Genomic DNA, 16,540 nt, shown 5'->3' on the forward strand with positions numbered 1-16,540 from the left:
AATTTTTTGAGGAAACTCCACAGTTTTCCATGGTAGCTGCACCAATTTACATTCCCACCCACAGTGCACAGGGCCCCTTTTTCTCCACATCCTTGTCAACACGTGTTATTATCTTTTTGATTCTGGCCATTCTGATCCATGTGAAGCGATATCTCATTGTGGTTTTGATTTGCTTTTCCCTGATGAATGATGTTGAGCATCTTCTTGTGTGTCTGTGGGCCATCTGTATGCCTTCTTTGGAAAAGTGTCTCTTCAGATTCCCTGCCCATTTTTAAAATCAGATTATTACTTTGGTGTTGAGTTGTAGTTCTTTATATCAACCCCCTATTGGGTAGGTCATTTGCAGTTATCTTCCCCCATTCAGGTTATTGCCTTTTGTTGATGGTTTCCTTTTCTGTGCAAAAGCTTTTTGGTTTGGGGTAGTCCCAAGTTCATTTTTGCTTTTCTTTTTCCTGCCTGAGGAGATGCATTAGAAAAATGTGGCTAGGGCTGATGTCAGAGTACTAGGGCATTTTATACTTTCGAGTTTCTCACAGTCGGGTCTTTAGTCCACTTAGGTTTGTGTATGGTGTAAGAAAGTGGTCCAGTTTCATCTCTGGCATGTAGCTGCCCAATTTTCCCACTACCATCGATCGGAGACCATCTTCTCTCCATTGTATACTACTGTGTCTTTTGTCACAGGCTGACCACTAGGCTCTCTATTCTGTAGCACTCATCTATGAAACCCTTAATGTTCTTGCCTTTTATTAAAGACTAATGACTTCAACACTCTTTACCACTTAGGTAAGTATGTCTATCAGGCCTATAAAACCAGTCTCTTAAGATACTTTGAGGGAATCAAAGTTCCCATGGAAATGTTTGCAGAACTCCCTTGTGAGGCAACCACGAAGTTCTGCTAACTGATAGAACATGACTCAGTTACCACTAGCAAAACAGCAGCTCACTGTAACTTTCGAGACAGGAATCTCAAAAGCAGAGAAATTCCTTCCTGGATGGACCTCAATTTTGGTCACGAGGATCAGTCAGAGGGGATTTGCCTGCTAGAAAAGAGAATAAGATTTTCTCTGTTCATAGGAGTCAAACAATTTTAACATAGTACTCTATTACCTGCATTGCCCCCAACAAGATTTTTAACCTCAATCAATAGCCTAGGGCATCTTGGGTGACTCAGTTAAGTGTGCAACTCTTGATTTTGGCTCAGGTCATGATCTCACAGTTCCCAGGTTTGTGCCCCATGTCGGGCTCTGTGCTGACAGTGAGGAGCCTGCTTAGGATTCTGTCTCCCTCTCTTTCTGCCCCTCGCCTGTGCTCACTTGCTCTCAAAATAAATAAACTTCAGGTGCCTCTTCTGCTGTCCCTTAAAAAACAAAAAACAAAATCAGTGGCCACCGAGGTCACTAAGAAGTTATCACCTAATGGCCACATTTCACCTATTTGAAAGCTATTCAAAGACACCAGTTTTAAAAAGGGTAGAATTAATATTTTATTGTCACTTATAATCAGATGGCAGTTGGATATATAGTCTTCACACTTGATCTTTCCTTTTTTGTAAATAAAAAAAATTACAAGTTTTCAAGAGCCAATGGCTGGTTATGTTTTCAGAAAACATAATTAGATTAATTCATTGATGGTAGCTTCAAGTTTTTCCTTATTAGCTCCAGAAAATTCACCCACCTGTTAAGAGAATATTGATTGCAGTTAGATGTAGCACCATAACCTTGTTTTGTGACTAAGCTATCACAGAATGGGGAAAGGAGGGGGAGAGCAGAGGGAGCGGGAGTATCATCTTACTCGAAAGACTGGTCGTTATCCAGAGATACATACATTTGAAGAAACAAACACAAACTAAGAGGGGGGAATAAAAGCCCTGAAGGCTGAGGTACAATTTCTTACCCAAATCTCTCTCAAAGATAAATGTACTTTATAAATATGAAGCACGAATCATGGTGGATCTTCAAACAAAGATCAATTTTCAATTAGATGTCCCAGTATGTACTGAAATCACTGAAGAATAACCTATTTAAATATTCTTAAAAGTAGACAATGGGGACAGGATTCCCAGTGTGAAGGAATAAGTCCCTTCAGTGTCTTAATTTACACCTTGTTTTCCTATTGTCCAGCTGGATTTAAGGTCAAATGTACCTACCTTCTGTCCCTTTTTAAAAAACTGGAAGGTTGGCATGCATTTGACTTCACACTCTGAAGCAACATCCTGTGTGGGGCAGGGGGAGGATGAAAACAAGGCTGAGTATTAAGCTCTGGCATAAGTAATCCCAGATGTTCCTCCCCTACCCCCCCCCACCCGCCCCCGTTATACACCTCATTTAAGCATATGAAGAACGACAGAATGAATGTAATGGCAGCACAAAACCCAAACTGGTTATAGTCTCAATGAAAATTAACATGTACTCCCCTCTTTGAGGGCCACCAATAAGCAGAATGCTACTGGCCTCAGATATATACAGTGACCCAGTGAGCTGTTTAATCCAAATCTCGGCTAGTTCAAGTATAAAGAAGCAGTAACAAATTCTGCTGTACGTATGTATACTCAGGATTTTAATCTTAGCTATTTCTCAGAATTAGCACTTGTCTTCTTTGCTCCTAGTTTTCCGAATCTTTATTATGGGAATAGAGTCCATACATGAAGGTCATAAAGACTAAAACCCAGCGTTAGCAAGAGGAACAACAATTCACTTGCCCAAGAATTGTTCAAGAACAAAGTCCTATAACCCAAAGGCAAAGTTCCACACTGGTTTTTTTCTGCTTTTAATTAAACATTGACTTGTAGATTCTCAAACTTGGCTGCATATCAAGAAACAGAGGTCCCTGGAGTATCAAGCGTTCCTTAATTCTGTTACAGGAACACTAAATGAGAACCTCTAACACCCCCCTACCCCCACCATACCTTTTTCACACAGGGTTTGGAGGGAAATGCCTCAGGAAATGGTTGGGTTTGGACAAGCGTTCAGGTGAAAAGATCCATTAGGGATTGAAAATATCAGCATGGTCCTCAAGAGGCTTGGGAAAGAAATGTAGAACCACACAGCAGCTAAGGAGCAAAAAGCAGTGAAGGACAGCAACCAAGGAGGCTGAACTCTGAGAACCAGATTTCAGAAACCAAACAGTTTACAGAGGAAAGAAAGGCAACATGGTGACTTCTAATATACAATTTGGGAGGGCACAGGACTATAAAAATGGAGTGATCTCTCTGAGCCACTGGTAATGGCAGTATGCCAGCTTATTAATTTGACCTCTTCCTCTGAGACTGGAAAGAAAAGTGTGGTTTTACAGCTTTATAAATTTGCATTGTTGGTAGCCTGGGCAGGAAGGGTAGTGGATAATACTGTTGGGAGTTCCTTTTGGGTATCCTTGACTCTTCCTCTAAATGCTGGCTAACACAGAGGCACAAGGACAGTAATGACTGGAGTAAAAATGGCTAACAGGTTCTGAACGCCTAGGGAAACTACTAAGAGCATGCGATAAGACCACCACATAAAATTCCAATGATTCCCTTGTAGCAAGAGCGTCCAAGATTGAAAACGTGGTGAAGAGTTGACAGGAAGACTGTGAACTGCCCATGTCAAGGTTCTGGAGGAGTACTCAGAAAATCAGAAGATGGTAAGTTAGGCTGGGGGGCTGACTTAGGTAAAAGACTGAAAACTGGTCATCTGAGGGGCTGAATCTGATCCAGATACACTGCTTGGCTCATGCAAGAGCTTAAGAACAAATCTTTGCATTGGCTGCCCACTAGTAGATCCTTCCCACACTGGAGTATCTGGGAACACTGGGCTCATCACTGGGGAGAGCAGCTGTTTGGTACAGCCCCTTCCCTCTCTTACACACACGGAAGCCATCGGTTGGACACTACCTTTCATCCAGGCAGTAGGCAAAAGGCTCAAAGTAAAAGGGTGTTTGTGTTATACTCATGGTAGAAGGGCAGCAGCCTGGAAAGGATAAGCCACCCTCTTCCCCACTTATTTTTCCTTTCTTAATGTTTTGTTTACCTTTTGAGAGAGCACAAGTGGAGGCAGAGACAGGGGGACCGAGGATCCAAAGCAGGCTCTTCACTGGTAACAGTGAGCCTGATGTGGGGCTCAAACTCAGGAACCACGAGATCATGGCCTGAGCCAGAGCTGGATGCTCAACTTGGACGCTCAACCTACTGAGCCATCCAGGTGCACTGCCCCCCCCCCCCCCCCCCCCCTTCTAACTAGAAACTCACCAGGGGAGTGAGCTGCATCACACACAAAGGCAGGTAAAACAGGGCTGGCCAGTCGTCATAACTTTCTGCTGAGAAAGCTTTATCAGCAGAAAATACAGGGTCTCGTCTCATTCAATGGATGTGACAGTCTAATCGATGCTCTCAGGATTCTGGATGTCTTCTGCCTCAACTAGCCAGAGACCAGCGTTCCTGCGTTGGTACAACTGCTGAATTTACAATAAAATAAATCCTGGGGCACCTGAGTGGCTCAGTAGGTCAAGCTTCCATTCTCGATTCTGGCTCAAGTCATGATCTCATGGTTGATGGGATCAAGCCCCAAGTTGGGCTCTGTGCTGACAGTGCAGAGCCTGCTTGGGACTCTCTCAATGAGAGACTTATTAAAGAAGGGACTTATAAAAAACTAAATCCCCAAACTGGAAAATAGACGAATCCTCAGAAGTGGTGCCAAGGCTCTGTGATAGCATTTAAAAATTCCTGGGGGGGCGCCTGGGTGGCGCAGTCGGTTAAGCATCCGACTTCAGCCAGGTCACGATCTCGCGGTCCGTGAGTTCGAGCCCCGCGTCAGGCTCTGGGCTGATGGCTCGGAGCCTGGAGCCTGTTTCCGATTCTGTGTCTCCCTCTCTCTCTGCCCCTCCCCCGTTCATGCTCTGTCTCTCTCTGTCCCAAAAATAAATAAAAACGTTGAAAAAAAAAAAAAATTAAAAATTCCTGGGGCATCTGCATGGCTCAGTCCATTAAATGTCTGATGCTTGATTTGGGCTCAGGTCACCATCTCATGGTTTATGAGCTCAAGCCTGCTTGGAGTTCTCTTTCCTCTCAAAATAAGATGAACAAGATGTATTTTTTAAATTTTAAAAATTGCACTCAAATCTTTAACTAAAACTTTACCACGTAAAGCATTTAGAATTTGCTTTCATTAGGTGTGAAGGTGGTTTTGTTTTGCTTTGTTTATGGTATGGAATCCTAGGTCGCCTTGATTCCCAAAAGTGAGGCTTTGTTATTTCCAATTTCTGCACATCCTTGTGAATAAATCCTCAGACACATCTTAGGGCAAAAACCTTAAAGTGAAACTGATGGGCCTAGGAAGATCATTTTCATTTTATAGAAGTATAACCTACATTCAAGGCAAAAAACTGGAAGAAGGAAACCAGTCCTAATCTGTACAAGCCACCATAAACATCTCACTAGTGTACCTAAATGCTTTTCTTTATAAAACCTATGCTGCGTGCACGGTAACACACCTGTATACTCAGTATAATATATACATACAGTGGACTTTTCCCCGTGAAAAAGTACACAATCATTTTTTATGGCCTAATAGCAGTCGCTGTATGGAGGTATCATCACTGGAACTAGTCCACTGGTCAATAAGTAAAAGGCTTTGATTTTTGCTTAATGTAAACACTTGCATCTTCCTATGCAAATATCTACATCCTGGGTCAATCACCACCCCTGGAAGTAGAACTGCTAAGACAAAGAACATGCTTTTTTTTTTTTTTAATTTTTTTTTTTTTTTTTAACGTTTATTTATTTTTGGGGCAGAGAGAGAGGGAGACACAGAATCGGAAACAGGCTCCAGGCTCTGAGCCATCAGCCCAGAGCCTGACGCGGGGCTCGAACTCACGGACAGCGAGATCGTGACCTGGCTGAAGTCGGAGGCTTAACTGACTGCGCCACCCAGGCGCAAGAAGAGGCTTTTGAAGAACATGCTTTTGAAGAGGCTTCAAGCCCAGCGCAGAGCCAATGTGGGGCTTGGACTCATAACTCTGAGATCAAGACCTGAGCTGAGATTAAGAGGTGGACACTTAACCAACTGAGCCACCCAGGCACCCCAAACATGCTCCTTTTCAAAGCTCTAGACACACATTCATATTGGGAGGTACTTCAGTACATACCAATTTCAGTATTTATCATGATTTTTGCCACCTAGTCTGACTTCACTTGATCAAATCCATCAGCTCTTCTCTACCCCATTCATTAAAAGTGCGAGCTTGAGCATTAAACAGACTTCAGGTCTGTGACTGAATTTTTCCAGGCCCATTTCCTCAGTGGCAAGAGTAAAAACAGTTCTGTTCTTCAGATTATGAAAGCCAGGGCCATCAATGTGCTTAACAGCTCCATCATTTCTGGAAATATGTTCAGTATTTACTAGGATTTTTGTTTGAATGTCTTCTAGGTTAGGGGCGCCTGGGTGGCTCAGTCAGTTGAGCATCCGGCTTCAGCTCAGGTCATGATCTCACGGTTCATGGGTTCGACAACTGTGCCAAGAACTCAGAGCCCGGAACCTGCCTCGGATTCTGTGTCTCCTTCTCTCTCTGCCCCTCCCCCACTTGCACTCTCTCAAAAATAAACATGAGAAAACAAATTTTAATGGAGGTAGAAATGCAACATCTTAACTCCAAACTGTTAATGATTAATACATGTTTAAATAGACTTGATCCTATTTTTTTTTTTTTGAACTATCTATTCTGTTCCATGCGTATACCTACCTACATTACAAGATTACATTGTTTTAATAAGGGCAGCTAATACACTGTATTTTTACGGGGCTTTTCCTTTCTCATTTTCCACAACTTCTCTCCCAATTAGTGTTTGTTTTTTAAAAATACTTTCCTGACTGTATTTTTTTCAGAATGGCACACTGAGATCTAATCAGACCAACTTGGGAGTACTCCATTTTAATAACACTGAGTCACTATCCAGGAACATAGTATGCCCATCTATTAATATCTTTTGTGGACTTCAGTCAAGTTTTAGTTCATAACTAGCATTTGATCTCTACTCTCTAAAATTAGTATTTCTTTCTACTACTTGTTCTATGGACTAATTTGCCTATTCCTATAGTGACTTGAAAGGTATTCATACTTAAAAATTTAGTTACATTTGAAGCCTTAAACATTCTCGATCCTGTTTATCACGTTCCTCACTTAACTAGTCCACCCCCTAATGACACCAACTCCTATTTTTTTGTAAACAATCTGGAATTAAAAAAAAATTACATAAAGCAAAATTCAGTTTTACAGGGTGTTTAAGTTCTGGGAGTTCTGACAAATGCATAGTCAGGTAACATCAAAATCAAGATACAGACCGGTTCCCTTGCTCACCTACAATCTCCTCAGCAGCTCCTTGATACTCAAGTTCTCCCCTACCCCAATCTGTTCTCCATCCCTCTGGTTTTGCGCAATCTCAGATTTGTATACATCTTTAGCAGTAAGTGTAATATAATAAGACTACTTTTTCTCTTATTAAATTTAGTTTCATTGGTTTTCAGCTTAGAATTCCATACAGCCAAAGTATCTTCAAACCTGCTTTTGTCATTTCTACGAAGTCCTTCCTGGCTGTTCTAACCAAAACGGCAACATACGGCAGTTCTAAAAGGCTGCACAACCATAGGGTCTAAATTACTTTGTTTCTTCTTTTAGTTCACAAAATAAGTATCCTACCCTGTACAAAGTTGGGAGTAGAGTCCAGCATTTTCAAAAGGGCTGGTACCCCTCAAAATGATTTTGAGGGCCACATGGTGTGTCCACACCTCCTGATGGTCTGTTTGAATCTATTACACCTAAAAGCTAACTTCTTCCTGCCCAAGTGCTTACAGAGTCTTCTATCTATTAAAACTGTATGTTGCTTATGCCAAAGACAGTACAAAGTACCCTAAGTCTGAAATTCAGCAGGAATTATCTGCACAAAAATTTAAACTAGTTCAGTCATTAATAATTTCATCCATTAATGATAGACTCTAATATGGACAAATGTGACTGATGTACTTTTTATCCCTTGTCTCGATTTTACAATCCAAATGAGGGGATGCTTTTACCTAGAGCTGCAAAGCAACTGGAGGATCTACTCCTGTGACTTGGAAATTCCCCGAGGAAAAACTGGCTGATTGTTTAATGAACTGCTTTTTGACAGAACTGGCAAGGAGGGTAATTCAGAATGGCGAGGTGAGTAGGCGCTGACAGCAGTTATTATGTGTATGTGACCCAACAGGTTCTTACTCCCTAACAGATCGAGAAGGCTATTTAGATGGTAACGGTAATAGTACCACAAAAGTAGTCAAAGAAAAATCCTGTACGGTGCTCAATCTTTAGAATATGGAGGCAAAGTGAAAAGTCCCCAACTTGTGAGAGGGTCACTCCAAGGTCTAGAAACGTTCAGGGTGTGTACTCTAACCAGACAGAAAGGAGGCGTTCTCTCACATAGAGTCCTTGACTGCTTTGCACATCTCCTTCCCCGAGGTTTTGGACTCAGGCAGTGAGAGCACCTGTCCTCGGTCCAGCAAGGTGCAAGAGTCCACCCTGGCAGGCTCTGCTTCAACTGACCTAGCCCTCCTCTTGTGCTGTAGCCCCATCACCTGCTCTATGCAGGCAACTGTCATCAGAGCTCTCATGAGGATTAAGTGACCTAACGCGGGCAGAGCACCTAGCAGGTTCTTCCTCTCACATAAAACTTTGGAGAGTCGCTTGCTATCTGATAGGGCCATAGTACCAGTCAGAAATTTCTCTAGTCCCTTCCAGGTGCCATTTTCACATGCCTACAGTGATCATATAAAAAAAATAAGTCTGTAAATTAGGTTTAGATCGGGAGCTAGAATTTTTTTCCCAAGCACATGCTATCTACTGTCATTTTCTTAAAACTCTGCGACACATCAGAACAGTAACGTCATCATTTAATAAATGCATTCTACACCCACTACGCTTTACCACAGCCAAGTAAATAAGACAGGGTCTCTCATCCCAAGAAACTTATAGGCACTAATGGTAAAGGACAGACAAAAGAATACACCACCAGCTAAGATTCACCGAACGTGTGCCAGGCACTGTTCTCGGCACCTTCTACGTATTATGTCATGGAATCCTGACAGCTACTACTTTATGATGTTGGATAAGCACTGCCATCTTACAGAGGCTCAAACAGGCACAGGTGATAAAGGATGGAGCTGGAAAATAAGGCAGGCCACCTAAATATGGGGTCCTCCCCAATCTACTACCATAAACACAAGGGGAAAGGAGGGGCAGAGGACATGATGGAGACACAGAGGAAAGGGAACTTAGTCCAGGTATAAAAGGGGGTAAGTGGAGAAAGGTTCCTGGAGAAGATGTGAAGCATATGACTAGGAGTTTGTTAGGTATGAAAGGGAAGGATGAGCCAGTTAGATAGAGAGGACCTCACCGGTAAAGGTATGAGTGTAGAATGAGAAAAGGTGTTTAGAAAAAGCGATTTGGTGTCGAGAGGTGCTTACAGGTTTGGAAAGTACTGCCACATACTTGTTTTTATAAACCTTTCAGCACCTTTACTAAACATTCCAGGTTTGCTCAATGAAAAAGCCACACTTGGAGGTTGACGGGGCAGGTGTCAAGATCCGGGCACAGAGAAGAACCAGAGCTGAAGGGAGAAGAGAGGCTGGCCTAAAGGAGAAGTCCTGCAGCCAGCCCTGGAACCCGCGTGAGCACCCTTACTGCCGTATCATACCCTACACCCTCCTGCCCCACTGGGGCTAAGGGAAAAATGTGCATGTATCTGTAAAGAACTCCCAGGTGCTGTTCTTGAACACGAACAGGCACACTCCTAGTTCAGTGGGCTGGTTACGAGGCAAGTCAGGTGCCAGGAACTCGATCTGCACCCACCCTACACCAGAGCCTCCTCTACAGTACCGCATCTTAAATCCTGACTCTGCCACTAACTGTAACTCCATGGATCACTCCTCTGTGTTTATCCTCATCTGTAAAATGGGGATGGATAGCAGAAAGGCATCTGGAACAGACCTGGGCTGAACAAGTATTTGTAATGCTAATGTAACGCTAACACAGAATGCTAAACAAGTATTTGTAAAGTTAATTTCCCCTAAATTACACTTGGCTCTCTATCAAGCACCTTGGTGTCTGTTCTTTCAAACATTTGGGCTTTCTAATTGATTAAAATCAAGCAAGATGATTGTGACTACACTTTCTCATGTCACTAGTTCACAAAGAATCTTAAGAGCGGTCTCTCAATTTTCCAGTCTATGGATTTTGTTATAATCAAATTCAATTTCGATTTAATGAGCGTCTCAACTTTTAGAAAGGTGAGCGGTAAGGTAGAGCAGCCTCAACCATCTGTTTTTATGCTTATTTTATGATATGATGTACAAAGCTCCTGAGAGCTAGGATTAAGCTCATAATTGGCACGGTGACTTTTTTTAGCGAGGGCTGTAGTCCCGGTATTATTTGACATGTATGAAAACAAGCCCTTCCAGTTCCAAGGAAAAGGCCAATGTGAAAAGCTCAGTAGTATTCCAAATTTCCAGTCACGTACCTGACAGTCATCCACGTCTACTTCAAGGAACACCACGTTGGAATACTTCTCAGAGAGGGACTGGAAAATTTAAAAAAATCCAGAAAGATTCAGAACTGGGTAATGGCAGTCACTATACTCAAGCTTCTTAAATAGAAACCATGATAAAAGTAGAAACTACTAATTAAAGATCTAAAGATTCAGACTAGAGACCAGGTAAGCACCAAGGGCATACAGTTTCTCTGAATCAGATTCTTCCTAGTATAAAAGAATTTGACACGTCAAGCTCTGAGGCCTGAATTTCAAACAGGGCCTGGGTTTCAACTCCAAGAAAAGCAAAAACCATTTAAGACAGTTCTGACAGTTGTCTTCACTGGGCTACACGTGTGTCAAAAGCAATTACTGAAGTTGTTACATTATTGCTTCTACACCAAAGGTTCAACAACAACAACAAACACTGTCCTTTCCTGGCTTTGTGACCACCCACTCGAAACAGAATCTCTTACAAAACAGAACTGATTTCATACTCACATGAAAGAAGGGCTTGATCATTTTGCAAGGTCCACACCACGTGGCAGAGAAATCAACTACTACAAGTTTTTCCCCTGCACTGTTCAAGGCTTCCTGAAAAGCATACTAAGGAGAAAAAAAGAAACGCATAGGTTAAACAGCTTCCTCTATTTCCCAAAGCCCTGATCAAACTTGATAGAATGTGATACAAAGAACAATTCAAAGGTACTGCTTTTTAAAAATCTAAGAAGCTAAAATGAACCAAACAAACTGAAAAAAATCCTACAGAGTTGATAAGACGAAACAAGTATGATGTATATAGTTTATCTATATTCAACTGAGCAAATTAAAATAAAGACATTTGTATTACATTTCCACATCAAATCTAGGTCAATGGTAAACATTCACTAAATGGGTATCAACTCATAGAGGGTCATTTCAATTGAATAAGTCACAAAGGCACAGAATTTTGCAATGTTAAAAGCTAATACTTTATTGGGGCCCCTGGGTGCTTCAGTCAGTTAAGTGTCTGACTTTTGATCTCAGCTCAGGTCATGATTTCACAGTTATTGGGCTCTGTGCTGACAGCACAGAGCCTGCTTGGGATTCTCTCTCACTCTCTTCCTGCCCTTTCCCCACTTGTGCTCTCTCAGATAAATCAACTTAAAAGCTATTACTTTATTAATTAAAATGGTCTATAGTGGAACATGTCAAAAGCTTTAAAAAAAAAAAATCAAGAAAAAAATATCAAGGAAAATAAACCTCCTCCAAACGTTTACACTCAGGCAGTCACTGTTGACATTAGGCATATTTCCTTATACTCCCTTTAGTGGAGTTTCCAGAGATGAGATCATACTGCTTATGGTTGATGTCCGCCCTTTATCTCAAAACTCTGCTCTTACTGGTGACCAAATAATAGTTTTAGTTCTTCACGCAAAGAAGTTTCCTTAAATGTTTTTTTGCATTAGAAATGTCAAATAAAATTCCAGCAGTGAGACATGATCAAGAAATCCCTTACCACCCATCTCCCTGAGTCATTTACCAATGGTTTTGATATTGTAACCCTAGGAACCTAACCTTGGAGTTAACAAGGGGCTGCTTTTTAATCACAATTTAATCAGTGCTTACCGAAACTGGGGCAACAAAGAGAAACCAAAACATAAACATCTGTATCTGAAGTCTAGGTTTTCTTCAAGGGAAAAATGCTGGTCACATTGGTTTAATGAAAAACTAACGTTCCCCTCCCTTGAAAGCTAAGAATCATATCAGATCTGATCCACTAAAGGAAAGTAAATACCATTTAAAAAAAAAAAAAATCTAAAGTGAATTCCTCTGCAGGACAGTTACTTTTCTATATTTCTAATTTCCAACTTCTGTTTTTTGGTGAAGCAATTCACAAGTGGCATTCCCATGTCATGACTTCTATAACCTTTTCAGTTATTCAGGTACAAACTCCCCCACCTTCAGGGTGTGGGGAGATATTAGGTGTGTGTGAGGGAATGGGGAGAGAGAACAAGTTAGAATTATAGAAATCATTTTTCCAAACCATCACCATGTTTTCCGGATGAATTTAATGCAAAGCCTTCACTAACAGGATTTTTTAAAAGGTCAAACTAGCCATTCTACTGCAAGAACCAGGTTAGACAGGAAAAAAGTCAATGAATGATAATGTCCAATCAGATGAATGCACTGTTTTGTGAACATGGTTGGCTCCCAGTAAATACTTGAGATTACTTTCAACACAAAATATTATTCAAACACTCTCAAAGGTTCCCTCAAACCTTTTGATTTGCTGAATCAAATTCTAGCAAAACTACGTAAAATTCTGAGGAAGAAAAAAAAAAAAAAAGCCATGCAACAACTTTTGGCTTAACTGAAGAGTTACAGAGCCAGGTATGTGTAGAGGTCACAACAAATTCTCTTCTCCTGATACTTAAGTTGGTCTTAAAGAGACATCAATTGGAAAATGATTCAAGATTATCGCACGAGGTCTAACTCCCAGAAATTAACTATGAGGATAAATAAAGGTCCCCACCACGGACATAAATACTCAGAAAACCAAACAATATATTTGGGGTAGATAAGAACAGATTCTAGGATTTCTTTTCCTAAACATACCCATTCTGAAGTTAATTAACAAGCATGAACGCTTATGTATAGAAGGTAGGCGTTCAATAAATGGCCGATGCTATTCTTAAAAAACAACACACAACTGGGTTGATTTCTTTCTCATCACACATTTACAGTCCACTTATATCTAAAATAGATCCCAGTGACTCTAAACTATCGCACTTCAGAAAGAGAGGTCTTGGATGGCCAATGGCACCAACTTTAGCCCATCAGGATGGAAATCTAAGGTGTGTTCAATATTTACTAGTAACATTCAAATGAGTTTAACTTTTGATTAATGCCTCTGGGTCATAATTTTGAAGGTCAACTGATTATCAGGGTCTTTAGGCCCCAGGCTGTAGTCCTTTCTTGTGTAACCAATCTCCAGTCACCTTTGTACACATCTTCCATTAATGAGGGGAGGAGGGCGCCATAACTATGACAGCTAAAATGGGGAAAGACTGAAAGGCGTGTTCTAGGAATCAATCGATTTTGTTTGTAGTGTATGGGGATTCTGAGACAACTACTATAAGCCACTCAAAGTCCTACTCTTTTAATGGGTTCTCACCCCTTAGGTTATACTGATGACCTGGCCAGACCCTGGAGAACAACCCGTGAACTGATATTTGTCACTCAGTAGGTACTGAATAAAAATAGGAGGAACAAAACTCAATGACCTTTCCAACAAATGAGAGGGCTGCTAATTTTAATCTAAAAGTTCACACAATAATAATAAAAAGGATGCCATTAGGAAAAAAAAATCAAGGACAAGCATATAATGAACTATAATCAATCAACATATATATAGGGAAAAGTAGAGCATCACTAAAATAAGATACAAGACCATTTTTCTTATTAATGATTTGGTCAAAGTTAGGGGGGAAATGTCACTGTTGATGGGGGTGGAGTAAAAGCACTGTCCTATGTGGTTTGGGCATTTACAAACCTGAAATAAAAGGTTCATGTCCCTTGACCCAATCGCTGCACTGGAGACCCTAAAAACTGCCTGAATGTCCAGCAATGTGTTCAGATACTCAAATGATTACAAAAGCTTCTAACTACCTGAAAAGGGCTCAGGCTAAACTTGGGGGGCGGGGTGGGGGACGGGTAGGGAGAGGCTCAGAAAACAGGATACATAAAATAATTTCAACTACTTTGCAGGTGTTTCTAGGAAACAGGAGATCTGTCTCTCGCCAAAATTTCTACAAGGACCATATACGTTTCCCGATTATAAAAGTAACAAAAAGGGACCATTACAGAGAAACTTCCATTTTCAAAGCCACCCCAGCACCTCTGAGGTCCAGACATTCAAGGCGGGCGAGGTCTTGGGATGGGAGGTACGCAGGGTAAACGCTTTGGAGAGGTTTTCCACTGTTCGAGCAACATCAATGTTCTCCCACTCACTTTTTTGACTGCATTTAACAAACACTTCTTGAGTGGCTACGGCATACCAACCAGACGCTATGTCAGGCTCAGTTTCCTGAGCAGCAGGGCATTAGGCTCGCAATAACTCTCGATGATGGAACACTATCCTGGACATTCCTAATAGGGCAGAACCACCACCTGGCGCGCCCGCCTCGGGGGCACTCCTGGCTGCAGCGAAAACCCCCGACCGTGGGTGAATCACGGATGGGCAGGGCAGAGGAGGCCCCTGGGCCCAGTCTTGGGGACTGAGTCATTCCAAAGCCAGGGCTGCCGGAAACACGCCCAGCGCCGCAAGAGGAGGAGTCCCGAGGGCGCGGCCCCGGCCTCACTTCCTTGCGGCCACCTGGGCCCCTCGGGCCTAGAGGCCGGACTCGTACTTGCGAGGGGGGCTCCAGACCAGAGCCGCCCCCTGGCGTGGAGACAGCACTCGCCAAATCTGGCGCCGGGCAGCGAAGGAGGCGCCCGGGGTCTTCGGCCCGGATACGCTCCCAGGGGAGCTCACGCTGCCCGCCCAACGTGGGTGATCACGCCGCCCACCGGGGAGGGAGTGGCGGCCCGCAACCCCGCGCCTCCTTCAAGGGGCCCTTCCATCTCTTTGCCCGGCCCGTATCCAGAGACCGACCGGGGCCAAGGGCAGACTTCATCCCCTCAACAGGGGCTTTCCGACCACGGGGGTGCAGGAGGCGCCGTGGGGGGACGCCTGGCGCACCGGACACAGGCAGCGGGGGGCACCCGGAGCACGCCATCCAGAGCGCCCTCGCCCCTCTCCTCCCTTCCTCCGGGGCGTGCTCGGCCGCCTCGGGCGCGCCCAGGCCCGGGCTTCCCGCAGTCTCAGGCCGGACCGTCGCGTCCCCTTCCCCCAGGCTGCGGAGGGGCGCCTGCCCACCTCCGGCCCTCGCCCTCCCTGGCTACGGAGGCTGCGCTGCGCGTCCTGGCCTTCCCCGGGAGGCGCGTACCTTGCTCTCGATCTGCTTCACCATCTTGGCGGCTGGGGTCTGACAAGCGACTGTACAGACCGATGAAGGCGGATCGTAAACGCCGGACAGAGCTCGCAGAGGGCTCAGCCCGCCTTCCCTTTATAGCAACTGGGGCGGGGCGGTCGGGCGCGCGCGGCGTGCGTGTTGCGGGGGCGCGCCCGCTCGGGCGGCCTGCGCCCGCCTAGGCGCCCAGGCCAGGCCCCGCCTCCCGGAACCGTCGGGACGTCCGCTAGGGGCGGGGCCTCCCCGGGGGCGGGGCCGGCGCGGGCGCTGGGCGGGGCCCCAGGGAGTGCCCAGGACTCAAAGCCGGTGGCTCCGCCCGCCTGTCCCCGTCCCAGCTGGGACCCGGGATCTGTCGGGGCGGCCGAGCGGCTTACGGGACGCGCACACTGTGCACGAGGGGGTGGGCAGGCGGGGACGCGGACGGCCACCCCCAGAGCCACAGGGCCACCTGGGAAGGGGGTCAGCCGGCCTTAACCAAACGCCCCTGGGTTTGTGAAGGGCCCGCTTAGGCAGGGGTGGATTCCTCGAAAAGGCCCGCTATGCTCCCGCCCTCCAGCCCCGCAAACCCCACAAAGTGCTGAGTAACGCTGACCAGGAAGTATCTCCTGCGCCCTCCTTTCTGGAGCTTATCGCGATGGTTTTCTTCTCTTCCTTTCTTCTTGTTCTTTTACTTTCACCCTTGAAAACGCTGCTCCAGCGTGACACTGCAGTTTGGGGTGGTAAAGACTGCCGGGAACGGGCCGGGCTCTTGAAGAGCAGACAGCTGCAGGCGGTGTTCTTGGCGGCTAGAGGGATGCAGGTGTGACCACGAGCTCCTCCCGACCTACCCGAATCCCAGTGTTACTTTATGTAAAATGGGAACCATGAATAGTCTCTAACTCAGAGTGGTGGTGTTTTGAGAATTAAATAAAGTGCTTGGAAAGTGATTAAGACAAGTGCTTGGCACGGAGTAGGCACTCAATAAATAGTTATAATTAAAGCCGTTGTGAGTACTAATTAGGCTTGCTTGGTGTCGTGGAGT

At 44.3% G+C, this 16,540-nt stretch overlaps 1 protein-coding gene and 1 long non-coding RNA gene across 3 annotated transcripts in view; one reads left to right on the plus strand and one right to left on the minus strand.

Annotated features, from left to right (window-relative positions):
* Positions 1-10,095, plus strand: part of LOC147574989 (uncharacterized) — a 70,497-nt gene extending 60,402 nt beyond the window's left edge. For both annotated transcript variants that reach the window (XR_015242946.1, XR_015242947.1), the window contains exons 5-7: positions 3,519-3,618; positions 8,044-8,166; positions 9,532-10,095. This is a non-coding gene — a long non-coding RNA (uncharacterized LOC147574989). The remainder of the gene's footprint in view (positions 1-3,518; positions 3,619-8,043; positions 8,167-9,531) is intronic.
* TXN (thioredoxin) lies at positions 1,459-15,673 on the minus strand. Its single transcript, XM_025929164.2, has 5 exons — positions 15,496-15,673; positions 11,027-11,131; positions 10,517-10,576; positions 2,147-2,212; positions 1,459-1,674 (listed from the first exon to the last, which is right to left on the minus strand). Exons 1-5 carry the CDS (start codon positions 15,517-15,519, stop codon positions 1,612-1,614), a joined length of 318 nt encoding a protein of 105 aa, XP_025784949.1. The 5' UTR covers positions 15,520-15,673; the 3' UTR covers positions 1,459-1,611.
* Between the last annotated feature and the right edge of the window lie 867 nt (positions 15,674-16,540).

Source organism: Puma concolor, chromosome D4, assembly GCF_028749965.1.
Source record: "Puma concolor isolate L17-30 chromosome D4, mPumCon1.1.hap2, whole genome shotgun sequence".
NCBI lineage: Eukaryota > Metazoa > Chordata > Mammalia > Carnivora > Felidae > Puma > Puma concolor.

Bases quoted from the DNA above. Each gene is read 5' to 3' on its own strand.
- TXN (XM_025929164.2), bottom strand. From the start codon at position 15,519: ATGGTGAAGCAGATCGAGAGCAAG. The intron at 10,577-11,026 runs GTGAGTATGAAA...TAAATTTTCCAG, and splicing joins TGATCAAGCCCTTCTTTCAT to TCCCTCTCTGAGAAGTATTC. The intron at 2,213-10,516 runs GTACGTGACTGG...TGCCCCACACAG, and splicing joins TAGACGTGGATGACTGTCAG to GATGTTGCTTCAGAGTGTGA.